Consider the following 26,958-nt stretch of genomic DNA (forward strand, 5'->3'; position numbering starts at 1 on the left):
TTCATAGTCTCAATGGGAAGAAGGGTTTAGATTTATTAGGAACTGGGGACAATTTTGGGATGGGGGAGCCTATACAGGAAGGATGGGCTCCACCTAAACCAAGGTGGATCCAGGCTGCTGGCATGGAACATTAAAAAGGTTGTAGAGCAGTGTTTAAACTAAGAGATGGGGGAAAGCCGATTGGTGTGGACAAGCACGTGGATCGGACAGAGATTCTCTAGAATTCAGTCAGAAAGAGAAGAAGGGAGATGATAAGTATGGGCCAGATCAGATGAGAAAAAATCACATATAAAAGAATCCAATACATCAGGGAAGGGCAGGCATATGAATAGTGGTAGTTTTTTAAGTGCTTCTACACAAATGCTAGAAGTCTGTCTAATAAGATGGGTGAATTAGAGTACCTCATATCAAAGGAGGAGATTGACATAATAGGCAGCACGGAAACCTGGTGGAATAAGGATAATCATTGGGACAATATCATACCGGGATATAAAATATATTGGAAGGACAGAATGGGTCGAGCGGGTGGCGGAGTGGTACTGTATGTGAAAGATAATGTAGAATCAAATGAAATAAAAATCCTAAATGAATCAAAATGTTCCATAGAATCACTATGGATAATAATTTCTTCCTCTGATGGGAATATAGCACTAGGGATATATTATCGACCTGACCAGGACAGTGATAGTGATGCTGAAATGCTAAGGGAGACTAAGAGAGGCTATCAAAATAAAAAACTCACTAATAATGGGGGATTTCAATTATCCCCATATTGACTGGGTACCTGTCACCTCAGGAAGGGATTCAGAGACAAAATTTCTTGATGCCTTAAATGACTGCTTCTTGGAGCAGCTGGTACAGGAACCCACAAGGGGAGAGGCAATTCTTGATTTAGTACTGAGTGGAACACAGGATCTGGTCCAAGAGGTAACTATTACAGGACCGCTTGCAAATAGTGACCATAACATAATAACATTTAATATTCCTGTGTTGGGAAGAACACCGCAACAGTCCAACACTCCGATATTTAATTTCAAAAAGGGGAATTACACAAAAATGGGGAGGTTAGTTAAACAGAAATTAAAAGGTAGAGTAACTAGAGTAAAATCCCTGCAAGCTACGTGGAAACTTTTCAAAGATACCATATTAGAGGCCCAACTTAAATGTATACCCCAAATTAAAAAACACAGTAAGAGACTTAAAAAAGAGCCACCATGACTTAACAACCTTGTAAAAGAGGCAGTGAGATATAAAAAGGCATCTTTTCAAAAGTGGAAGTCAAATCCTAGTGATCAAAATAGAAAGGAACATAAACACTGCCAAATTAAATGTAAAAATATAATAAGAAAAGCTAAAAAAGATTTTGAGGAACAGTTAGCCATAAATTCAAAAAACAATAGTAAAATGTTTTTTAAGTACATTAGAAGCAGGAAGCCTGCTAAAAAAGCAGTGGGGCCCCTGGACGATAGAGACATAAAAGGAGCAATCATGGAAGATAATGTCATTGCGGAAAAGCTAAATGATTTCTTTGCTTCAGTCTTCGTGGCTGAGAATGTTAGAGAGATTCCCAAATCTGAGCCATCCTTTATAGGTGACAAATCTGAGAAACTGTCCCAGATTGAAGTGTCATTAGAGGAGGTTTTGGAACTAATTGATAAGCTAAACAGTCACAAATCTCCGGGACCGGATGGTATTCATACAAGGGTTCTGAAATAACTCAAATGTGAAATTGCAGAACTGTTAATGGTGGTTTGTAACCTATCCTTTAAATCAGCTCCAACCCAATGATTGGAAGACAGCTAATATAACACCAATATTTAAAAAGGGCTCTAAAGGAGACCCTGGCAATTATAGACCAGTAAGTCTAACGTCAGTACCGGGCAAATTAGTAGAAACGATAGTAAAGAATAAAATTGTCAGACACATAGAAGAACATGATTTGTTGAGCAAAAGTCAACATGGTTTCTGTAAAGGGAAGTCATGTCTTACTAATCCATTAGAGTTCTTTGAAGGGGTTAACAAGCATGCGGACAGGGGGGATCCAGTAGACACAGTATACTTAGATTTCCAGAAAGCCTTTGTAACAGTCCCTCATCAAAGGCTCTTATGTAAATTAGGTGGTCATGGGATAGGAGGAAAGATCCTTTCATGGACTGGGAACTGGTTAAAAGACAGGAAACAAAGGGTAGGAATAAATGGTAAATTTTCACAATGGAAGGGGGTAACTAGTGGTGTTCCCCAAGGGTCAGTCCTGGGACCAATCTTGTTCAACTTATTCATCAATGATCTAGAGAAAGGGGTAAGCAGTGAGGTGGCAAAGTTTGCAGATGACACCAAACTGTTCAGGATAGTCAAAACCAAAGCAGACTGTGAAGAACTTCAAAAAGATCTCAGCAAACTGAGTGATTGGGCAGCAAAATGGCAAATGAAATTTAATGTGGGTAAGTGTAAGGTAATGCACATTGGGAAAAATAACTCCAATTATACATATAATATGATGGGGGGAAATTTAGCTACAGCAGATCAGGAGAGGGATCTTGGAATTATAGTGGATAGTTCTCTGAAAACATCCACGCAGTGTGCAGTGACAGTCAGTAAAGCAAATAGGATGTTAGGAATAATTAAAAAAGGGATAGAAAATAAGACGAAGAATATCTTACTTCCCCTATATAAAACTATGGTACGCCCACATCTTGAGTACTGCATGCAGATGTGGTCTCCTCACCTCAAAAAAGATATATTGGTGTTAGAAAAGGTTCAGAAAAGGGCAACTAAAATGATTAAGGGTTTGGAACGGGTCCCATAGGAGGACAGGCTAGAGAGACTGGGACTTTTCAGTCTAGAAAAGAGGAGATTGAGGGGTGATATGATAGAGGTGTATAAAATTATGAATGGTGTGGAGAAAGTGAATACAAAAAAGTTATTTACTTTTTCCCATAATATAAGAACTAGAGGACACCAAATGAAATTAATGGGTAGCAGGTTCAAAACTAATAAAAGAAAGTTTTTCTTCACACAGCGCACAGTCAACCTGTGGAACTCCTTACCAAAGGATGCTGTGAAGGCCAGGACTCTAACAGAGTTTGAAAAAGAGCTCGATAAATGTTTGGAGGTTAGGTCCATAGATGGCTCTTAGCAAGGGGTAAGGTATGGTGCCTAGCCTTTTGTCAAAGGCGGGAGATGGATGCAGGAGACAAATCGCTTGATCATTGTCTTCGGTTCACCTCTGGGGCACCTGGCATTGGCTACTGTTGGCCGACAGGATACTGGGCTAGATGGACCTTTGGTCTGACCCCGTATGGCCGTTCTTATGCTCTTATGTTCTTATGATAAATACAACCTTATTGTTTCATTGGGGTCCATGTCTGTCTTTCTATTTCCATCTCGTCTCATTTTAGACTTAGTTTATAAACCCTTTGGGGCAGGGTTTTGGGGTGTTTTGCTTTGTGGTTGGGTTGGGGGATATGGTAATACAAATAATAATAATTAATAATAGACATTATTTAGAGCACTACTGAATCTTAGGTTAGTTTTGTTGTAGCAAAAAGATCATTGAAAGATTTCTCACAGGTTAGTCAGTTTGCACTATGAAATCTCACGAGGCGCAACACTTTGCCAATAAAATATTAGAGGGATGTGGGTATATATTTCTTGAAATTTCTTTGTTTTGTTATTTTTCCTTGCATTTTTATGGGAGTAGCTTTCCTGCAACAGCAAGGTAAAAAAGGCACACAGTAAATAAATTAAGACAGTTAGTTGAACTGAAGGAACACCTGGCCTGTGAAGGATGTGGTTTGTCCAAAGCTACATATTGCTTGGATCTTTTTGAATATGTCATACCTATGTCAAGTGCTTTTTGAGTGCTGGTACTTACCAGTACTGAGTGCTGACACCACAGCAGCTCCAGTCATGGGATTGGCTGAAACAGGGGCAGGGCACCATCTGAGTACCAAATCCTCTTTTCTTACAAAAAAGCATTGCCCATATCTAACCCATGCTAAAATTATGTAATTCTTAATTCCCTTCTACAGTCTCAGAGAAACAAAATGTACTTTGGCATAAGGCAATGCATGTGAAATGTCAACTAGATTGGTTTTGTTTAGCATTGCTTGGTAGGGAATGGTGTTAGACAGTAACAGCATTTAGCTACACTGAATTAATCTAAGGATAGTTACCTGGTGGTTCACTTTGTAAGGGGACTTCATTTTCATAATGTATATAGCCACACAAACCTGAAATCAAGAATATAGCAGTAAGCTTTATGGAACCAATACTACATATCTCTAGCCATTCTGTATCTTGCAGGCAGAACTGACTGGATAATTCAATACTAATTACCCACTTAATTAGCATTTTCTATTGGCAGAATATCTATAATCATATGGTGATTTTTTTCAAATTTTCTTTGTTATTTGCATTTTTTTCATTCTTTCATTTCTTTCATTCTCTAGATCTGCTGGAAATGCTTCTCCAAATGCGCCCCAATATGCCATTAGCCTTCTTGGCTACAAGGGCACACTGTTTATTCATATCCAGCCTCTCATCCACTGTAATCCCCAAATCCTTTTGTGCTGCACTGCTGCTTGGCCAGTCAGTCCCCAGCCTGTAACAGTGATTTGGATTCTATCGTCCCAAGTGCAGGACTCTGCACTTGTTCTTGTTGAACTTCATCAGATTTCTTTTGGCCCAATCATCCATTTTCTCTTGGTCACTCTGGACCCTATATCTACCCTCCAATGTATCTTCCTGACCCCTTACCTTAGTGTCATCTGCAAATTTGCTGCCCCTCATCCAGGTCATTAATAAAGGTGTTGAACAGTACTGGCCCTACAACTGATCCTTGGGGCACGCCACTTGAAACTGACTGCCAACCAGACACTGAGCCATTGACCACTACCCATTGGACCTGTCCATCAAGCCAGTTTTCTATGCATCTCACAGTCCATGTATCCAATCCGTACTTCTGTAACTTATGGGAAAGAATGTAGACATGATTCCTTTGAAAACAAACCTCATTTTTGAAAGATCCCTTCTTCCTGAAACAAAATAGGAAGGAATCTTTAGAAAATGGGATTTGCTTTCAAAAGAACCCCACCTATATGGCTGCTTTTTGTTTTTTTTTTCCAAAAACATCACTTTTGGAAACACAATTGCATGAGAGTATGCAAATGAGGTGTGAGATTTTTAAATCTGCATTTCATTTGCATTTTCAATCAGCCACATTTGCATGCTCCTTCCAAAAGGAAGGGACTATGTAAACACAGCTTTTGTGTGTAACATGTTTATTTCAAATAAGACATTTCAGAATAGATATTCTGGAATAGCTTATTTTGGAATAAGTCTCTGTGTAGGCTTACTAACCATGTCTACACTAGCAAAATCTTTCAAAACAGCTGGGGCTCTTTTGAAAGATCCTGCAGAGTGTCTACACACAAAATGCGCTCTTTTGAAACTAAATCAAGAGAACACAGCAGTTTTTCCAATGTCCCTCTTCCTCTCCCACCCTGTGTCTATGCGAGCCCTTTCCATTCGAAAGGGGCATGTTAATGAGAGGGTTAGAAAGATGCTAATGAGGTGCTTCCATGAATATGCAGCACCTCATTAGCATAAAGGCAGCCACAGTGATTCAAACGTGCGGCTTTTCGAATTGCGCACCGTCCATGGAGACGGGGCCTTCCGAAAGGATCCCCCAGTTTTCGAAAGCCCTTCTTCCTATCTGGTGATCGGAAGAAGGGCTTTCGAAAACTGGGGGAGGTCCTTTCAGAAGGTCCCATCTCCACGGGCGACGCGCAATTCGAAAAGCCGCACTTTCGAATCGCTGCGGCTGCCATTATGCTAATGAGGCGCTGCATATTTATGGAAGCGCCTCATTAGCATCTTTCAAATCTGCTCATTAACTTGCCCCTTTCGAAAGGAAAGAGCTCGTGTACCCAGCCCCAGATGAGGAAGAGCACCTTTTTTCTGAAAAATTCTTTTGGGAAAAGCATATGTGGACTCTACGGGGGCCCTTCTTTTGAAATAGCAGTTCTCATGGCTCCAGATTTTTCGATTCCTGACCTGTTCTTTCAAAAAAGCGGGGGCTATATGGGCACTCTCTTTTGAAAGAGCAGGTCGTTCTTTCCATCCACTTTTTTGTGTGTGGATAAAATCTTTTGGAAGACATTTTTTCAGAAGAGATCTTCCAGAAGAACTTATTTCAAAGGATTGCTGTAGTGTAGACACAGCCACTCTCATTCAGTTGGCTATCTACTATTCAAGCTCTGTTTAGTTGTGATTGTCTGACTGTATCAGCCATGTGATATTGTATCTTTTTTTCTAATTGTATGAACATAAGTCATAATCAGCTTCCAGGGTAACTGTTCATGGGAAACTCAAGTAAAATACGCTTCCCAAATGAAATATCCAAATGAATGAGCTTAAAAGTCACTTTCTGTGAACATTAGTGATAATAAAACTATCATATGAATATTTAAGGAAGGGAAACTCAAAGAGCATATGAACTCAGCTAAAGCAAATTAATATAAAATGTGAACAAATTTGTTTGTCTTTTGCAAACTCTAATCATGTTCTTCTTACAAGGAATAACACAAAATGCAGGTTTTTGGGGATGGTGAAAGGGTTAGTACATGAGCCTGAGATTTGGGAAATCTGAAATAATTTCCCTGCCACAGACTCCCTCTATGACCTTGGGCAATTCACTTAGTGCAATGGTTCTCAAACTTTTGTATTGGTGACCTTATTCACACAGCAAGCCTCTGAGTGTCAACCCTTTCCTTTAAAATAAAAACACATTTCTATATTTAGCACTATTATAAATGTCAGAGGTGAAGCAGAGTTTGGGCTGGATGCTGACAGCTTGTTTGCTTAATTGGAGGGGATGCTGACACCTTGTACCCCCTGAGGGATCAGGACCCCCAGTTTCAAGAAACACAATATGGTCTTTCTCTTCTTCATTTTCCGCTTGTACACTGAGCGTAATATCAGTGCCTATCACACCAGGGCATTTGGATGATAAATACATCAGAAATTGTGCAGGACGCAAATACTGTGGAAACAGAGGACAAACAAATATCTTATCTAGACAGATAGATTTACCTTCAGAGTAACCTTGTAGGAGACTCTCTGTCTCATCTAGTTCTGACCCAGATGGAGCTGAAATCAAGAACACAGTTGTCAACCAGTTAAATCAATGGTACACCATACAATTCATGCACTATCACCAAGGTGTCCAATATGTTCACCACTTGTCACATGTAGCAAACAGGACCCCGTGGTGTGGCAATTCCAGGCTCTGACACTGCATGCATGAGTGCCCATGGCCCACTCCCTGCATGCGCCCCACCACTCGGTGGGACAAGCACATGGAGACAGAGGCGGTGGCTCCTGTGGCCACAGCTCAGGCCTCAGAGTGGCTCACACAGCCCAAGCTCAGGCCCTGGGGTGGCTGCTGCAGTTCCTGTGACAGCGACTCTGGTGAGTTGCCACATTCAGTATGTTGAGGGGAGGCAGGTCTGGTGGTGCCTGTCTCTGGGGAGGGGGAGTGCATTGTTACAGCTGGGGAGGGGACGGTGGCAGATGTCGAAGGATGACAATCACAGGTGTGGCAATCGTTCAGTTACTATTGGACACCACTGTACTATCACATCTTTCAAATTAGTTGGTTCGTTCCATTCAGACAGCATAAATGGAGCTGAAACCATCCATAACTCCCCAGAGGGAGACTCACCTGTGTGGACAACTTCCCAAGATGTTTAGTAGCACTGCCATAGGCATTCCTACTCTATCCTCCCTCAGTCCTGGCAGATGGGGTGGGAAGGACAGATACAATGGCAATGGGCATGGCATAAGAGATTATGTGTGTCTGAATGTACCAGGTTGCACAATTCAGAGCAGCCCCAGGACAATCTACCCAGACACTGGGCTTGGGAATCAGGTAGAAAACCAGTTATAGCTATCAGGTATCCCGCCCCAACCCCCATCCACCCCCACTGCACTCAACATAAACTGGGCAAAGCAGAAAACATGGCCCCTAATGATTTACAGAATCCAGCTTCATATGACTAAATAATTAGAATTACCATCAGATTGGTGCTGCAAGAACCCTTTATTTTCCTCACATTGGGGTCCACGTAGATCTGAAATGAGGGATATAGTGATCAGTCAGAGATTGGGCAATCCATGGAACATGTGTTCTCTCTGGCTGTGTCTACACTAGCTCCCAACTTCAAAGGGAGCATGGTCAGTAGGGTGTTGGGAGATTATTAACGAAGTGCTGCAGTGCACATGCAGCACTTCATTAAGCTAATTCTCCCCCCGCAGCAACTTTGAAGTGTTAAATATCGAAGTGCCGACTTGCATGTAGCTACAGCTAACCCCCGAGTACTTCAAAGTGCGCAGGCTATTTCGAAGTCCCTTTACTCCTGAGGAGTAAACACTTCAACACTTTGAAGTTGCTGTGGGGGAGAATTAGCTTAATAAAGTGCTGCATATGCACCTCAGGACTTCTTTAAAAACCTCCCAAGACCCTACTTACCATGCTCCCTTCAAAACTGGGAGCTAGTGCAGACATAGCCTCTGTGTTGTTCTTAGAAAGGAAATTTCACAAACTTGCACTTGTCTCTGAAGACTGTGGGCTGTGTTGCATACACTATATGCTACCAACAGTCTCTATAGATGTGGTAGGGCAGGGATTAAAGGGGCAGGGCTCACCCAAGTTTCATGAAAACTTGGAGTGGGGGTCATGAAACTGTACAATTCAGAGAATAAGATCTAATGGTTTTGTTTGAAAGGATTTTGAAGTTACACAATAGCAGTGGGACACAGTTTGAGCTGGGTGAAATTTGTTTAGGTAGAGGAAATAGTTTAGGTGATGCTGGTGCAGATGACAAGGGAAAAGATACAGCCTTTTGGGAAACAAGAAGGAAGGAAGGAAGGAAGGAAGGAGAAGATTAAAGTAACTGAGTTTTAAGTTGATTTCAGGATGATGGAAAGGATAGACAGGGGGCATAAAGCTTTCACAGACCCTGTAGCAAGGTGTGGGAAGGCTGTTTCTTTGCTCTGCAAGGGGCAGAGCCTCAGGTGAAAGGGGTGGTGCTGGGGCATCCAGCCATCAGCATCTCCTGGGCCACTGTGCTGCCCCACCACCAGCTCTCAAAGCCACACAGAGCAGCTGTCCAGTGCTCTGGTGGTGGTTTAAAGGACCAGAAGCACCAGTCACTGCTACTGTCGAAGTAGCGGTAACAAGGCGCCTTGGGCCCCTTTGAATCTCTGGGCCTGGGAACATCTGCCCCCTTTACACCTCCTCTATTGGCATGCCTGCAGGTAGATGAGAATGAAAATATGGTTTGGAAGATGCAGTCTCAAAGACTAGGAGTAAAATTTCATCTGCAGGGTAGAGTTTGGTGGGTGGGGTGGTGTGTCCAGTCTACACAGTGACATAACCAACATAGGACTGTACACGTCAACCAATTGGCATTCTTTTTTTTTCTGAAATGTTTATTAGGTTTTTAAAACAGATCAGAGGAGATGCATGTCCCCACCTAGATATGAGAAAGGGCTCATCAGTGAGGCCACTCTTACTGCTAGATCCCCTGCCTGCATTTCAAGGGCGCTATGTGCCAGCTCTCTGAGTGCACATATATTTTTGCATGCTTTGTAGGAACATAGGACTTGCCATAACTGGAACAGGTCAATCTAGTCCAGTGCCCCGTCTCTGGTAGTGACAGCACCAGATGTTTCATAGAAATGTGTAAGAATGCTGCTGTAACACGTGGGTAATTGCAAATTTTCTTGATTGTAAATAATTAGGGAGCAATTGAAGTCCTAAAGTGTGAGTTTTAAATGCCTTTTATCAATTGTTGACAAGCATGTGGGAGAGAAGGTTAAAGGACTTGAGGCACAAATATCAACCCTCAGGTCCATCAGAAAGGGTGAAGACTTTCTGGATAGAAGGCAACAGATGATACTGCAGGAACAGCAGGCTACCCAAAACAAGGAGGAGAACTGGAAGCATGTTACCTCCAGGAGGAGAAAACCAGTTCCAGTCGCTCCAATTCCAGTGGAGTTAAGCAACCACTTTGAGCCTCTCTCCACAGGTGACACCCCAGAGATAATTGGGGCTGATACCTCCCAGGGATTGTATCTGAAAGAGTCCCCACAGTTTAGAAGGCAGGGGATGCGCAGTCCTAGGGATGGGAGTTCTATGACCACCACCGCTAAGAGAAAAAGACGAGTGGTGGTGGTCGGGGACTCCCTCCTAAGAGGGACGGAGGCATCCATCTGCCGCCCGGACCTAGAATCCAAGGCAAGTTTGCTGTTTGCCTGGAGCTAGAATTTGGGATATTACAGAGTCGCTGCCAGAAATTCTCCAGCCGGTAGACTATTACCCCTTCCTCCTACTTCACGTAGGAACCAATGATACAGCCTAGAACAACTTTGATGAGATCACGGCAGACTACGTAACCCTCGGGAGACAGATCAAGGAATACGGAGCACAGGTGGTCTTCTCGTCTATCCTCCCTGTGGAAGGAAGGGGTCCGCAGAGGGATTGTCGAATCACAGAGGTAAATGCGTGGTTGCGTAGGTGGTGTAGCAGGGAAGGATTTGGTTTCTTTGACCATGGGATTCTGTTTCGTGAACAGGGATTGCTGAGAAGAGACGGGATCCACCTCACTAAAAGAGGGAAGAGCATCTTTGCGGGAAGGCTTGCAAACCTAGTGAGGAGGGCTTTAAACTAGGTTTGTCGGGGAAAGGTGACACAAGCCCGGAGGTAAGTGGGGAAGGGTGGGTGGGTTTCCTGGGTGAAGAGAAGAAAGTGGGCCAATCGGCCCCTTCTCTAAGATGCTTGTACACTAATGCCAGAAGCCTGGGGAACAAACAGGAAGAATTAGAGGCCCTGGCACAGTCACACAAGTATGAGGTGGTTGGAATAACGGAGACTTGGTGGGACGATTCGCATAACTGGAGCACGGTCATGGAAGGTTATAAATTGTTGAGGAAGGACAGACGGGGAGAGAAGGAGGAGGAGTTGCGCTCTGTGTGAGGGAGCAGTGTGATTGCTCAGAGCTCCAGTATGAGGAAGGAGAAAATCCAGTTGAGTGTCTTTGGGTTAAGCTTAGAGGTGGAAGTAACAGAGGTGATGTTGTAGTTGGTGTCTGTTATAGGCCGCCAGATCAGGGAGAGGAGATAGATGAGGCTTTCTTCAGGCAGCTTAGTGAAGCTTCCAAATCACAGGCTCTGGTTCTCATGGGAGACTTTAATCATCCGGACATTTGTTGGGAGACCAATACATCAGCACACAGACAATCCAGGAAGTTTTTGGAGACTACTGGAGATAACTTCTTGGTACAAGTGCTGAAGGAACCGACCAGGGGCCGTGCGCAACTTGACCTGCTGCTCACAAACAGGGAAGAACTAGTAGAAGAAATAGAAGTGGGAGGGAACCTGGGCTGCAGCGACCATGAGATCATAGATTTCAGGATCCGAACGAAAGGAAGAAGGGTGAGCAGTAACATACAGACCCTTGATTTCAGAAGAGCAGACTTTGACTCCCTAAGAGACCGGATGAGCAGGATCCCTTGGGAAATGAAGATTAAGGGGAAAAGAGTTGAAGAGAACTGGCAGTATTTTAAAGAAGCCTTACTGAAGGCACAGGAACAAACAATCCCACTGCGTAGTAAGAAATGCAAACATGGTAGGCAACCAGCTTGGCTTAACAGGGAAATCCCTAGTCAGCTTAAATTCAAAAAGGATGCATACAAGAAATGGAAATGAGGACAGTTGATTAAGGAGGTATATAAACATACGGCTGGAGAATGCCAGGTAGTAATCAGGAAAGCGAAAGCACAGTTTGAACTGCAGGTGGCAAGGGATATGAAGAGTAACAAGAAGGGTTTCTACAGGCATGTGAACAATAAATGGGTTATCAGAGAAGGTGTGGGGCCATTACTGGATGAGTGAGGTAACCTAGTGACAGATGATGCAGGAAAAGCTGAAGTACTCAATGCTTTTTTTGCCTCAGTCTTCACAGACAAAGTCAACTTCCCAATGATGGTCCTAGATGATGCGGTATGGGAAGGTAGAGGGCAACCATCTGTTGGGAAGGAACAAGCTCTGAGCTATCTAGAAAAACTAGATGTGCACAAGTCCATAGGTCTGGATTTAATGTACCCCAGGGTACTGAGGGAATTGGCAGAGGTCATTGCTGAACCTTTGACCATTATCCTTGAAGACTCTTGGAGATCAGGGGAGATACCGGATGACTGGAAGAAGACAAACGTAGTGCCCATCTTTAAAAAAGGAAAGAAGGACAATCCGGGGAAGTATAGGCCCGTCAGCCTTCCCTCAGTCCCTGGGAAAATAATGGAGGGAATCCTCAAGGAATACATTTTGAAGCACTTGGAAGAGGGGAAAGTGATCAAAAGTAAACAACATGGATTCACCGGGGGCAAGTCCTGCCTCACCAATCTGATCAGCTTGTATGACGATGTAACAAGCTCTGTGGACATGAGGAAGTCAGTGGATGTGATATACCTTGACTTCAGCAAGGCTTTTGATACAGTCTCCCACAAAATTCTTGTCCATAAGTTAAGGAAATATGGATTGGATCCTTGGACTATAAGATGGATAGAAAGCTGGCTTGATGGTCGGGCCCAACGGGTAGTGGTCAATGGCTCAATATCTGGATGGCGGTCTGTTTCAAGCAGAGTGCCGCAAGGCTTGGTTCTGGTGCCGGTGTTATTCAACATCTTTATTAATGACCTGGATGAGGGACTGGGTTGCACCCTCAGCAAGTTTGCGGATGACACAAAGCTAGGGGGAGAGGTAGATACGTTGGAGGATAGAGAGAGAATCCAGAAGGACCTGGATAAATTGGAGGACTGGGCCAAAAGAAATATGATGAGGTTCAATAAGGAGAAGTGTAGAGTCCTGCACCTGGGGCGGAAGAATCCCAAACATTGTTACAGGCTGGGGACTGACTGGCTCAGCAACAGTACGATGGAAAGGGACCTAGGGGTTATGTTGGATGAAAGGCTGGATATGAGTAAACAGTGTGCCCTTGTAGCCAAGAAAGCTAACAGCATACTGGGGTGCATTAGGAGGAGCATTTCAAGCAGATCTAGGGAAGTAGTTACTCCTCTTTATTCGGCACTGGTGAGGCCACATCTGGAATATTGTGTCCAGTTTTGGGCCCCCCAGTATAAAAAGGATGTGGATTTGCTAGAGCAGGTTCAGCGAGGGGCAACAAAAATGATTAAGGGTCTGGAGCACAAGACTTATGAGAATAGGCTGAGGGATTTGGGCTTGCTTAGCTTACAGAAGAGAAGACTTAGAGGTGATTTAATAGCAGCCTTCAACTTCCTGAAGGGGAGCTCTAAAGAGGAGGGCGAGAAACTGTTCTTAGTGGTGTCAGATGGCAGAACAAGGAGTAATGGTCAGAAGTTGAAGAGGGAAAGGTGTAGGTTAGATATTAGGAAAAACTTCTTCACCAGGTGGGTGGTGAGACATTGGAATGCGTTGCCTAGAGAGGTGGTGGATTCTCCATCCCTTGAGGTTTTTAAGTCCCAGATGGACAAGGTCCTGGCTGGGATGACTTAGTAGGGGTTGATCCTGCTTGAAGCAGGGGGCTGGACTAGATGACCTCCTGAGGTCCCTTCCAGCCCTATGATTCTATGATTCTGTGACTCCATAATCTTAGTAGTCACTTCTCTTTCAAGCATACCTACAGTCATATATGTCACACTTAATACCTGTACCCTTAAATAACAGGTGAAATGTTTGAACTGGACACCAAAGGTTTCGTCACTTGATAATTGCCCTGTTCTGTTTATTTACTCTGCAGCATCTCAAACTGGTCATTGTCTGAAGACAGGATACTGGGTGAGACAGATCACTGGTCTGACCTCCGGGTGGTTGTTCTCATGTTCTTAGCTTTGCTCAAAATTCTGTGCAGTACTGTCAATTAATAGTGTTGCTGTTACTTACCTTTCTTAAATTTTGATTTAAACTTCCAGTAAATTAATCCAGCTGGTATCAAGACCACAGCAACCATTACCAGGCCACATGCTAACATGACGTCTGTTGAGACAGAGTTGTAGGCTACAATGGAAAAAAAATTAATGGGTCACAAGATAAAAAACACCTGATGTTCTGAAATAAAATCCTCCAAGTGTGGTGTGACTGCAGATCTGGGACATAACTCTTGGACTCTCCTGCCTCAAGCTACTTTATACAACCATGCATCAGATAGTGCCAGATAGAACTTTCATCCACTTAATCCGACTGGGTATAAGGCTATGTCTGGGTGCAGCGGTGAAGAGAGAACTCCAGAACTAACTCATTTTCTCTGTCTGATTCATGGATTCTATAGTCAGAAAGGGCAATTTGGATCATCTAATCCAACCTCCTGCACCACACAGGCCAGAGAACTTCCCCAAAAGATCATTTACAAAAAAAGTTCCATTCTTCACTTAAAAATTGTCAGTGATGTAGTTTACCAATCCCTGTTTCAAATCAAGGTTAGTAGGGTTTTGAAATGTGAATTTCTCACATCCTACTCAAGAAGCCTAGGCACTGACATATTGGGTATAAGGAGATCACCACCAGCACCTCCTCACCATTGCCTTCTATGTGCATTAATAAGCACAGCTTCTCCAAATGCCTCACGTGTGAAATATTAAGCTACATACATTTTAATAAATTCAATTTTATAAGACTGGGTTTTAAAAATTTGATTTTGAGTATCCTCACTTCCCACAAAATTGAGTTAGTGCTGCCATGCTGAATGGCCAAACACTGACTGTTGGCACAGTGCCTTGTGGGAACCAATCCCACAGTTCCTTCAATGCCGCATTCTGTGCCTTCCCCCCGGCCCTGCTGCACCCCCACTGCTGGCAGCGCTCACGCTGCTGCCTGGTTCCTGGGTCCCCATAGCTTGGGGGACCTGGGAAACTGAACAGCTCTGCTGTGCCTGGCTCATGGGAGCCAGGAGCAAAGTGCAGCAGGGAGCCAGGTGCAGCAGTGCCACTCAGCCTCTGGAGGCTAATCAATTCAATTGAAAAACATGGCTCTTCCACACCAGCCTTCATTCGAACTTTTAAATTTGAACTTGATGCTGCACCCAGCCAGTTTCACTGATGTTATATCACCATTAATGCTCCCTAAATTGAGCTAATGGTATTTACAATGAAGAGAGTCACTTGGTACATTGGAGATAACTGCCTGAAATTCAAATTCATCTTGTAATGTAGACGTATCCCTAGTCTGTGAATCCTGCAAAGGCATAGCCATTAGCTGGATGCAGAACAGCTGTCAGGATTCAGGTGGCTTTGTGCATGTCCACTGACAGAAGTTTATATGCCAGGGAGATTTCAGGCACCTCCAGAGTTAGCTGGCAGCTGAGTGGTTTTGTGATTGTCAGTGAGACCTAAATGTTGGCCTTACTCACCTAATGGTGCAATTTGGCACCCAACCCTCCCCTCGCCTGTGAATCTGTCACATTGACCCTTATACATGGCAGGGATTTCACTAACTTATGGGTCTAACAATCAGAGCTAGCTGGTCCTTTTGCAGGACTAAGGCTTCACATTATAAATTTTTTGGTGCAGTGTCTTCACCTTTATTTGTACAACTTTTGTAAAGCACCACACAGATCTGCTGCTTTTGTTAAACATCAGTATTAAAGATGGTGATCAAGAGGGGAGAAAAGGAGAGAAAAATACGTCCCTGTTCAATTTTCCATATTTAATTTTGTGCAATACTTATATACCCCTGTGATGAACTCAGTATGAATGTCTAAATGTACATAAATATACACAAAGGAATTATTCCTAATGCCATTACCAAGTTAAGATTTATTTGTTTAGTTACCTGTAATCTTCTCGCAGTTGCTCACATGTTGATTCAAGGCTTTGTGGGTAACAGAACAGCAGACAATGAGATCATTATTAGTGTTCACTGACAGGTTGCTGAGAGCCTGAAAGTATCCCTCATTGATCCTCAGAAATTCTGTAGGCCCCGATGGCTCCAATTCATTTCCATTCGAATCTTGCCATGTTAATTTTGCCTCAGGGTAGCCCCCCTGTGACTTGCACTGGAGGAGAACATGATCTTCTTTGTGGTACAGGGCGGTAATCTGTGGGGATTCGTATGGTGCTGAAAGGCAAGAACATAGACATGATTCAGCAAGCTACCAATGTTACACTACAATACCAGACCCTCTACCATCTCCATAATAAGGAAATACAATTCCATAGAGAAGAATCCACCTCTACTTTTTGTTTACTCTTCAGGGCAATCGAATTTAAAATGCAACAAGAAGTCCTGTGGCACCTGATAGACTAACAGATATTTTGGAGCATAAGCTTTCGTGGGCAAATACCCGATCAGATGACGAAGCAGGTCTTTGCCCACGAAAGCTAATGCTCCAAAATATCTGTTAGTCTACCAGGTGCCACAGGACTTCTTGCTGTTTTTGAAGATACAGAATAACATGGCTACCTCTCTGATAAGTTAAAATGGGTGACAATTCATTTGACTAACCACTTCCCTTTTATCGTTCCAGCACAACTCAGTGAGCAGATACAGTTCAACAAAGGGGACCCTGAAAATTAAACTTCTTATCTTAGCTGATGTATATGTGCTGATCTAGAGGCTAAGATTTGCTTGAGATAAGTGGAATTTTGAATATTCTATGTAGGCCCAAGTTGAGGAACAGATCTCATGAAACTTCTGCAGCCATGGAAGTCAATTCAAGAGAACACCCACATTCAGGAAAGGCAGCCTATTTCTGGCCATAGCTGGCCTGCCATAATAATTGCCAGGAAATACAGTGTGAGCAGGAAGTGAAGGATGCTTACCTTTGCTACAAGTGGTGCTTAAAGCCCTGTACAATTTTTGAGATTACGCTACCCAAGGATCCCAGTATGGTCAAAGAGATGATGCATAAGGCATGGGTTGGGGCACCCGTGAATGTGCATACCAGGGTAATGACTGCAATTATGTGCCATGAATGGTCACAAGCTCATTAAAGGTTTCTGGTAAGGATCATCTTTAAAAATATGAGTAAGAGCTCTGGGTTGATGTTTGGGAAACTGAGACAAGACCTTCATTAGAAGCCTCTTCCTTAAACTCACTATAAAATGATGGAGTGCCTGGAGAAATTTGAGGTGAAATATTTGGTACTGGGTGAGCTTCTAATGATCTTGATGTCCTCTACCACAAATACATAGGATCTGAGCAGCGGAGATTTGGGCATCTCTAATACCACCAAGTCCCATGGAAAGCCAAAGGTGCAATGCGTGCTGTCAGTACTGAATCTGTGGTCTGCACTAAGGTATTAGTCATCAAAGGCATAATGGCACGGAGTTTTGGCTGCTCTGAGGGAAGTGCAATCAGAGCCAAAGTAGACTTCTTGGGTACTGAGACAGCAGAGCAAAAGCTCTCATTGCTGCTTCACTCTGCTGATGGTAGCAAGATCTCTCCAGGACCAACGCTTTTCTGTCTTTCAGCCAAACAATGCCCTTGGTACATGAGGAACCAGCAATCTTGCAGGTACCATATTGGAGAATGCGTAGTTCTGAAGTAGCTGAAGAAACCAACAACCTCAGATTTTTGAGGTAGATTCCCATCTGGTAAACTCAGGACACAGTCTTTAAAGACTCACGAGAGGATACTTGTGTCTTCCTCTTAGATTCCTCCATGGAGCGTGACTCAGAGATATCTGAGGCAGTTTATTTGCTTGAACACCCATGTATGGGGTGGTTCCTGGGCCTGGGTCAGAAGCTGGGCATAGTGAGCTCTCCACACTTTGTCTCCTCATAATGATCTCCTTTTTTTTCTGACTGTGGATTTCAGTGCCAGACATAAATTAAACTTCTGGGCAGTGTGTGATATAGTGAGGCAACAAATGCACTGGAGGTGACCATTACTAACCAGAGTTGCCTTCCAACATGACAGACAATGTTTGAAACTGGGAGAGTCAAGCATAACCTCCCAGTGAACAAGAACTACCTTAGCTGCTAACTAATACCTACCTAAATATACAGTAATGAATAGTTGGAAATTAGGAAGTTGAAACTAAGGATATTTACTAATTACCTTGATACTATGAACTACTAGGGACTCTCTACTACAACAAGAAGGCCGCGTCTACACGTGCACGCTACTTCGAAGTAGCGGCGCCAACTTCAAAATAGCGCCTGTCACGGCTACACGTGTTGGGTGCTATTTCGAAGTTGAAATCGATGTTAGGCGGCGAGACATCGAAGTCGCTAACCCCATGAGGGGATGGGAATAGCGCCCTACCTCGAAGTTGAACGTCGAAGTAGGGCACATGTAGACGATCCCTGTCCCACAACATCGAAATAGCGGGGTCCACCATGGCAGCCATCAGCTGAGGGGTTGAGAGACGCTCTCTCTCCAGCCCCTGCAGGGCTCTGTGGTCACCATGTGCAGCAGCCCTTAGCCCAGGGCTTCTGGCTGCTGCTGCTGCAGCTGGGGATCCATGCTGCATGCACAGGGTCTGCAACCAGTTGTCGGCTCTGTGGATCTTGTGTTGTTTAGTGCAACTGTGTCTGGGAGGGACCCTTTAAGGGAGCAGCTTGCTGTTGAGTCCGCCCTGTGACCCTGTCTGCAGCTGTTCCTGGCACCCTTATTTCGATGTGTGCTACTTTGGCGTGTAGACGTTCCCTCACAGCGCCTATTTCGATGTGATGCTGCCCAACGTCGAAGTTGAACGTCGACGTTGCCGGCCCTGGAGGACGTGTAGACGTTATTCATCGAAATAGACTATTTCGATGTCGCTACATCGTGCACGTGTAGACGTAGCCGAAATGGAATGAATTTGAGGTAATCTCAGTGGGGGCAACTGATGGAGCACTGTCTCAGGCTGAGGCAGCTGAGAAGGACCGGAGGGTGGTCCACTCTACAATGGCATGAGGCACAAAGCACATGCACTAGCCAGACACCACTATGATAAATCCCAGAACAAAGGCACAAGGGGGCACAAGCATACCTACAGTGGAACACTCATGAGTATGCTAATAGCAGAAGGATTTGTTGCACTTTCTTGGAATGTCAACATAAATCTGCAGACTCTATAAGCATACATATAAAATGATTTAAATAAAGTGGAAGATTAACCTGCTACAAAGGGGTGTGGATGAGCAAATATTTAGGTACAGTAAATAAAAATATTATGAAAAGGGAAATAAAGCTGACAGGCTTTGAGACAGCAATATAATAAAGAAACAGGAAAAATCAGCCATCCCGCTACATAAGAATAAATTATGTTTTGATAACTAGCATCAGCCAGAATTTCTCCAACATCTGCTAACTTTTCCATACTTCCTATGCTTCAGATCATCCAAATCCTGATGCTATAAACAGAAGTCTGAGATGCATGATACTACCTCAGCTTTAAGAGGATAATATGGGAGCAGGGGAAGTTGAAGCTGTAACTGAGAATTTAATATCCAATAAAGCTCTAGGTTCATATGAATTTTCTAGAGCGTACTATGGAGCGCTAAAGCAAGCATTGGTCCCTATTTTAACAGCATTGTTTCGTGTTATAGTGCAGGGGAATGAGATTCCAAATTCATGATGAAAGGCAAATATCATCATCATTCCTCAAGAAGGAAAGATATTTAAAACGTGTATCATTCAAACTTATGTATTTAATTAATGTAGAAGCTAAAAATTATGCCCAGGTACAAGCCAAAAGAATGAATCTCATCTTGCCCTGATATGTCCACCCAGACCACTCTGGGTTCAATGCTAGCAGCTACTTACCTAATAAGAGCCAAAGAACTCTGAATTTGATTTATAATGGCAGTTTTAGCAATTTCTCCTGTGTCCTGCTTTCTTTGGATGCTGAGAAATCTTTTGATCAGTTGAAGTGGAAGTACGGCAGATATTTTCTACTATGGATTGGTTTTGGAAATTAGATTTCTATGGGCATAATATCCTTTTATAGTCATTCTTGAGTCTCTCCTCTGGTTAGTGATCCCCAATCTGCATTTGATTTGTCTAGAGGTAGCAGAGGGGTTGCCCCTTATCCCACTGCTGTTTGCTTTGCAACAGAGCCCTTTGCAATAAATGAAAGGAACAGGCCTTTGGTAAAGGGCATCAAAACATAAGGATTAGAACAGAACATTGAAATCTATGCTTATTTCAGTTTCAAAGCTAGTTCGTTGTCCTGTTGTCAAATACGAAATCTATGTAGAGCAACATATCCCACCAGCCCCTGAACATATGACATTTACCTGCTACTTGCAGAAGAGTTTCTCTGATAGTCGCATCCTGACTATCTGCAATTATGCACCTGTAGAGTCCACTATCTGAAGGTTTCACGTTGCTGAGAGTCAGAGAAGTCACCCCTTGACCAAGCTGTTGAAGGAAGAGCTGAGTTCGACCTTTGAACTCCTCTTCCTGATCTTCAGGTCTATCTGCTCCATTATAGTAACTATGCACTCTCTCTTTCCTTCCATTTGTGAATAGGAGCCAGAAGAGACGAACTTTCCCCAGCTCAAAGCTTGGGGTTGTCTTGAATCTGCAATGAAAAGTGATGTCTTCTCCAGCTTTTGCGCCAAGCTCTGGTGTTTCACTAATTGGAAGAGAAACAGCTGAGAAAAAGAAAATGTAAAAGGATTAAACTCCAACTCATAAACTTGGATTCAAACTCAAGCAGGTCACTGAACAGCCAGGATGGAGTTACCATTTATAACTCACCGAAAGGAGCGGCACACACCAGAAACAGTTTCCACCAAGCCGGCTGGGGCATCTTCAAAGAAGTGTTATGAAAGCTGGGGAGACAGAGAAAGTCTGCTGTATAATGCATAATTATAAATATGTATATTGATATTTAAATATTTAAAACAAGTATTAATTCAAAGTAAAATGAATGAGGCAATGGGTGCAGAATACAGCATAATGAATGCTGATTGCCTAGTATGCTTTAATTTTTAATGTTGTGTGTAACAGATCTTACAGATCTTTTACTGAGATTAGAGTACAGGTGGAGTAGAGGTGGTTGGATTATTCACTTCAAAATATGTGCATGCTAACACAGTTGCGCCTTTTAACTAGATCTCAAAAAACAGCCCACAGAACGAAAAAAAAATTCACTTTTGCTTTTTGCTGAAATGTCATTGTTACAGGAATTTTTGAACCTGCTTTACTCTTAACTGTTCACTGAATTTGTTTTCATGAATGATTTTCAGCATGTCCCTGAGCTGTTCATTTTGAGTCTTTACTGTTGGTGGCATGTACTTGGTTATCTAAGTAACATGGTTTAAGTCTGCTTCCTGACTGAATGATTGGCACATTTCTAAACAAGAGAATGATTAATGGTGAATAACCTACAGCAATTCATTTTCAGGTGCCAATATTCAGATATAAAACACTTGTGCTGCAGTTTGAAATTGTGATACAAACTTTTGGGATATATTAAACTATAGAAAAGAGGGAGAGAAAGAAATTTAGTTGCCTGAATAAGGAAGCAAAGAAGTAAAAGGCTTTGGGATTTAACCTTAAAAGAATATATACACACACAAAAATAGAATTCTTATCCTTCAACTACGAACAAGTAAAGTGCCTACAACTTTAATGCCGTACAGTGGTACAAGCACAATTCTAAGCACTTCTGCCTGCTTGAAAAAAACATTTAGGCATGTACTCAGTATTGAACACATTTAAATTCATGTATAGCCAGCAAAGTACTTATGTAAATGTTTAGGGTTCATTGTGTTCGTAAGTGCTTTCCTGGTTCAGAGCAGATGAAACTAAACTTGGTACGGGTTTTATTTACTATTTATTATTTGAAATCTTCTTGCCCTATTTTCTTTGATTTCTGAGTCAGGAAGTAGACCGTTTTCCTCTTTCCACTGCTCTTGCTATGTCATGCAGAAACATCAGGCGTTTCTTTGCAGTAATTTCTTAGGGCATGTCTACACAGCAAAATTATTTCAAAATAACTTTCCTAGCATCTATAAAACATAACCACTATTTCAAAATAATTTCAAAATAGATGATGGCTTATTTCAAAATTAGTAAACCTCCCATTGTATAAGGAATAGTGCCTATTTTAAAATAGGTATTTCAAAATAGGGGCTGTTTAGACAGGGAAGAGAACTTATTTCGTAATAGCCTTAGGCTGTGGCCACACTTGGCCAAAACTTCTAAATGGCCATGCAAATGGCCGTTTTGAAGATTACTAATGAGGTGCTGAATTGAATATTCAGTGTCTCATTAGCATTAGGATGCGTCTGAACGCAGCGCTTCGAAAGCACCACTTTCAAGTGTGTGTGGCTCGGAGTGGCTACACGGGGTCTTTTTCGAAAGAACCCCGTGCATTTCAAAATCCCCTCGTTCCCCTCAGCTGAGAGGAATAAGGGGATTTCAAAATGTGCAGGGTCCTTTCAAAAAGGACCCCCGAGTAGCCGCGCCGAGCCACGCGCATTCGAAAGTGGTGCTTTCGAAGTGCCGCGGCTGGAAGAGTCTTATTGCTAATGAGGTGCTGAATATTCAATTCAGCGCCTCATTAATAATCTTTGAAATGGCCATTTGCATGGCCATTTCAAAGTTTTGGCCAAGTGTGGCCAGAGCCTTAGTGTGTCCAATGGCTCTATTTTGAAATCGGCTCCATGGCTGCGGCCACACTTGGCCAAAACTTCGAAATGGCCATGTTAATGGTCAAATCGGAGAATACTAATGAGGTGCTGAATATTCAGTTCAGCACCTCATTAGTATTCTTCTATTTGGCCATTAGCATGGCCATTTCGGAGTTTTGGTCAAGTGTGACCACAGCCTATGGCTGCTTCTACACTTGTGTTCCTCTTTGAAAAGAAGCATGCAAAAGAGGGAAATCAAAAATGTAAATGAGGGGTAGATGTATATATCTGGCACCTCATTTGCATATCCTTCTACTGCAAGAGCTTCTTTTGAAAGAAGAAAAGCAGTGCAGACACTGCTTTTTTGAAAGTAAACCCCATCTTCGAAAGAACCCTTCCTCCCATAAAAAGGGGAAGAGGGCTCTTTCAAAGTTGGGGTTTACTTTCAGAAGAGCTGTGTCTGCACTGCTTTTCTTCTTTCAAAAGAAGCTCTTTCAAAAGAAAGATATGCAAATGAGGTGACAGAGATGTAAATCTGCACCTCATTTGCATTTTGATTTCCCTCATTTGCATGCCTTTTTCAAAAGAGGAATGCAAGTGTAGATGCAGTCTCTGTGTTTACACTATGTATTTTGAAATAGCTAAGCACTATTTCACAATGCATTTTGTGTGTAAAAGTGTCATTTCAAAATAAGCTATTCTGGAATATCTCTTCAGCTGTGTATATACTTGCATTCGTCTTTCAAAAGAGGAACACAAATGAGGGAAATTGAACATTCAAATGAGGCTCTGCTTTACATATCTTGTGCTTCATTTGCATTATCTCTTTTTGAAAGAGAGTCTTTCAAAAAAAAGTTAATGTAGATGGGGGTCTTTCGAAAACAAACCCCATCTCGAAAAAAACTTTCTTCCTATTTTGTTTCAAGAACAAGGGTTCTTTCAAAGATGGCATTTATTTTCAAAAGAGCCCCTTCTACACTGCCTCTTTCTTTTGAAAGAATCTCTTCCAAAAATATATTATGCACGTGAAACATGCGATATATAAATCAGTGCCTCATTTGCATTTCCAATTTCCCTCATTTGCATTCCTCTTTCAAAAGAGGAATGCAAGTATAGACACAGCCTCTCAGAATAGCTTATTTTGAAATAATGCTGCTATGTAGATACACGATGATGAAAGGAGATATTTTACTGGCCTTTATTCCTCTTGAACATTTTGGATCACATAATTCAAACTGTTTCGCTGCTTTGAATCTTATCCAAACTTTAAAACCCAGTATCATAGAGAGCTGTAGTTCACCTGAGTTTTTGATTGACAGTGGGGGACAGAAATAGATTTTAATTACATATAAAAAATCTTGGCTTTTTGTATTCTCTGAAAATGAAGTTGGTAGAAACTTACAATTTTTCAGGGTTCTGTGGCTGTGGGCCTAATACAAACCTCACCAAAATCAATGAGAATCTTTCAGTTGGAATAAAACCCTTTGGCTATGTCTACACTAGACAGTTTTGTCTAGAAAATGTCGGGGATGTTTTGTTGACAAAACCCAGGGAACGTCCACACACAAAATGCATTTTGTCAGCAGACTGTCAACAAAACACGGCACTTTACAGACAGCCTTCTGCCTTTTCCCAGTAAGGAATAATGCCTTTGTTGACAGAGCGGGGTAGACATTCTGGGAGGCCCTCTCTTGACAGACAGGGCTTCCTGTTCACAGGGCAGCCATGTTTGCTGAGCTTCTGGTTAGCTGCTCTGGTGAGAGAGTAGCTGGGCAGTCTGGCCTTTTTCTGTTGACAGAGTAGATTGCTGCTTTTGTGTGTGGACATGATCTGTCAACAGAGGTTTCATCGGAAGATCTCTTCCGATAGTAACTCCTGTCAACAGATCACTGTAGTATAGATGTAGCCTTTGACTATAGCTGTGAAAAATGGTTTGGATTTGATAGTTTGATCCTTTAAAAACTGCTCTTTATTTTTATAACATTTTGAAGTTGAAAGTGTGGTAAACTATGCAGGACAACTTAGTTAAATGTTCAAACTTGGAGACATTTTGTTACTGTAACCCTACCAAAACCCACTTCTAGTTATTTGAAAAACATCAGACATGGTAAAAAGCAACCTCCTTCACCTCATCCCATGCTTCTCTTGATTGGTCATAATGTTTCCTGACTTTTGCATATTCAATGATTCAATATTAGCATTGTTGTAACAGGGTTGATTTTTAAGGGACTCATACATATTAATTGTGGGGCAGTGATGTGATTAAAATAATTATTGTTTTTGTTATATTAGAAGTCTAATCCTTATAAAATTCTGTAGGAGTGAAAACTGCTTTATATAGTAAAATCCAAAGAGAGAAAGAAAGAGTGAGAGAGAGAGAATGGATACGTATATTGGAACTGAAATCAGAATATGCTCACGTGTATGTGTGTCACTATCTCTTTCTCTCTCACACACGCAAAATTTGCTAATATATTTGAAATTTTAATTTATTTGGTATATTTACTAGTGAAACTAAAAATGCATGTGCTAGTAATATCTATTATGCATTGCTATTTTGTATACTGATTAAAAATAGCTAATCAGTATAATAATCATTTTGTAATAATAGTGATTGTTGAAATTATACAGTATGTTTTAATCATATATTTTAAATGTGAATATATTTGATTTTATATGTGTGTATATACATAGTAGTGAAATTTTAATATTATACTTGCTGTTAATAGATATAATGCACTGCTATTTTCGTATACTGGGAAGAAATTATCTTTAATTCATATTATTATTATAAAGTATTAGGCATTTTAATATATAATGCCTAAGAATGTGGTAATATTTAATTATTTTATTAGGTGTGTGTATATATTAAGTCAAATTTAGATAATAACAAGTAGTTTGGTGCCAGCGACAATCTAAGTAAATATTCTTATTCCTACACTTTATATGCACATTTGTATTGGTAACACCTGAACAAAGCTGCCAACAAATACAGAACCCAGATCTTGTTCCAAAGCAAGCCAAACTTCAAGGAGGGTAAAAAATGTTTTGTAATCAATGGAGAACACAATAGACCATGTAGCACAGAGTGTGTCAAACTACTGCCCGCTGGTCATGTCCTGTCCATCATAACATGAAGACCAGCCCATGAGTTCCCCACTAGGGAGAGGAAAGGAACAACCTTGCCGGGAGGAACCAGCCCAATTCCTGATCAAGGCTGTCAGCCGGGGTGGCAAGATGCTACCCTCGGACCCTCCACTTCTGCCTAACCTCCCCCGCACAGTCTCACCTCCCGCCGAGTGCCTGGGTGGCATGATTGCTATACTGCCAGCCCTAATGCTTCCATTGGTGCATTTTCAGCTATGGTCAGTCAATGCAGGTGCAGTATCACCAGTACCTGTGATCCTAGGGATACAGTCAGGTGGCAGGTAGCACAGGATGTTGGATAAGAGGTAGAGGATTCCGGGGCTTGGGGTGGTTGAGGGCGGGGAGCAGAAGAGGTTGGATGGGGATAAGTGTTCTGGGAGATTGGGGAGTGGTGAGTTGGCTGGGGGCAGGGGCTGGGCCAGACCTCCCCCATTCTGTCCTAAATGGCTGTCCATTCAATTTCTGCACCCAATGTGGCCCTCAAACCAAAAAGTTTGCTCAGCCCTCATTTAGCAGCTCATCCTTCAGATATGAATTGCGTTCATGACATGGCAAATAAAAGAGAAGTAAATTTCCTATAAAGCACAGCTAGAAAGATTTCTCTGGAAACAACTCTTTAGCACTATGAAAGTTGGGACCATGAGAAGTCAATTTAGAACTTCTGAAAATTATAGATGGAATCTGTGAATTTTAGACTTACCTTTTATTCTTCCTCACAGGACATTCTTCAGGCTACATCTATTGTACAGTGCCAGCTGCTCTACCTTCCTAGTCTTATCTCTGGGGAATTGCAGGGTGAACTATAGACTTTGAGCACAAATTTGCAGTGTGTGCATATTTGTGAAATTATCTTTGTGGTCAAGTGTTGTTTGGGGCAATAAAAAGAGTGAAGAAGGAATTATGCCCTCTCCAGCAATGAGTAATCCAATGACTGATACCTCCACCACCCTCTCCCATAAAAATTCCCTGGGTGGCAACTGTAAGTGTAATAAATCATATTTATATAGTGCTTTACAGAGAAAAGCAGGATCTTTATTTTACATAGGCGAAAGGATTTGCTCAGCTCACCTACAAAGTTAAAGGCAAAGACAGGAGTAGAACCCAGTCCATCTCAAACCTGAGCAGGGGCACAACTTTCTAGGCCATACTCTCCCTCCTGTAATACTTGTCCAGTATCCCCACTGGCCTGCTCAAACTCCTGGCA

At 42.3% G+C, this 26,958-nt stretch overlaps 1 protein-coding gene across 1 annotated transcript in view; it reads right to left on the reverse strand.

Moving 5' to 3' along the window:
• LOC142015199 (up-regulator of cell proliferation-like) overlaps window positions 1–25,921 on the reverse strand; it is a 29,407-nt gene extending 3,486 nt beyond the window's left edge. The window contains 6 exon segments of the mRNA XM_074998614.1: window positions 4,176–4,232; window positions 7,096–7,152; window positions 13,984–14,097; window positions 15,868–16,152; window positions 20,262–20,621; window positions 25,897–25,921. Of these exon segments, the coding sequence (XP_074854715.1) occupies window positions 4,176–4,232; window positions 7,096–7,152; window positions 13,984–14,097; window positions 15,868–16,152; window positions 20,262–20,621; window positions 25,897–25,921 (898 nt within the window).
• Between the last annotated feature and the right edge of the window lie 1,037 nt (window positions 25,922–26,958).

The sequence above is a fragment of the Carettochelys insculpta genome, chromosome 6 (assembly GCF_033958435.1).
Source record: "Carettochelys insculpta isolate YL-2023 chromosome 6, ASM3395843v1, whole genome shotgun sequence".
In the NCBI taxonomy this organism is placed as follows: Eukaryota; Metazoa; Chordata; order Testudines; family Carettochelyidae; genus Carettochelys; species Carettochelys insculpta.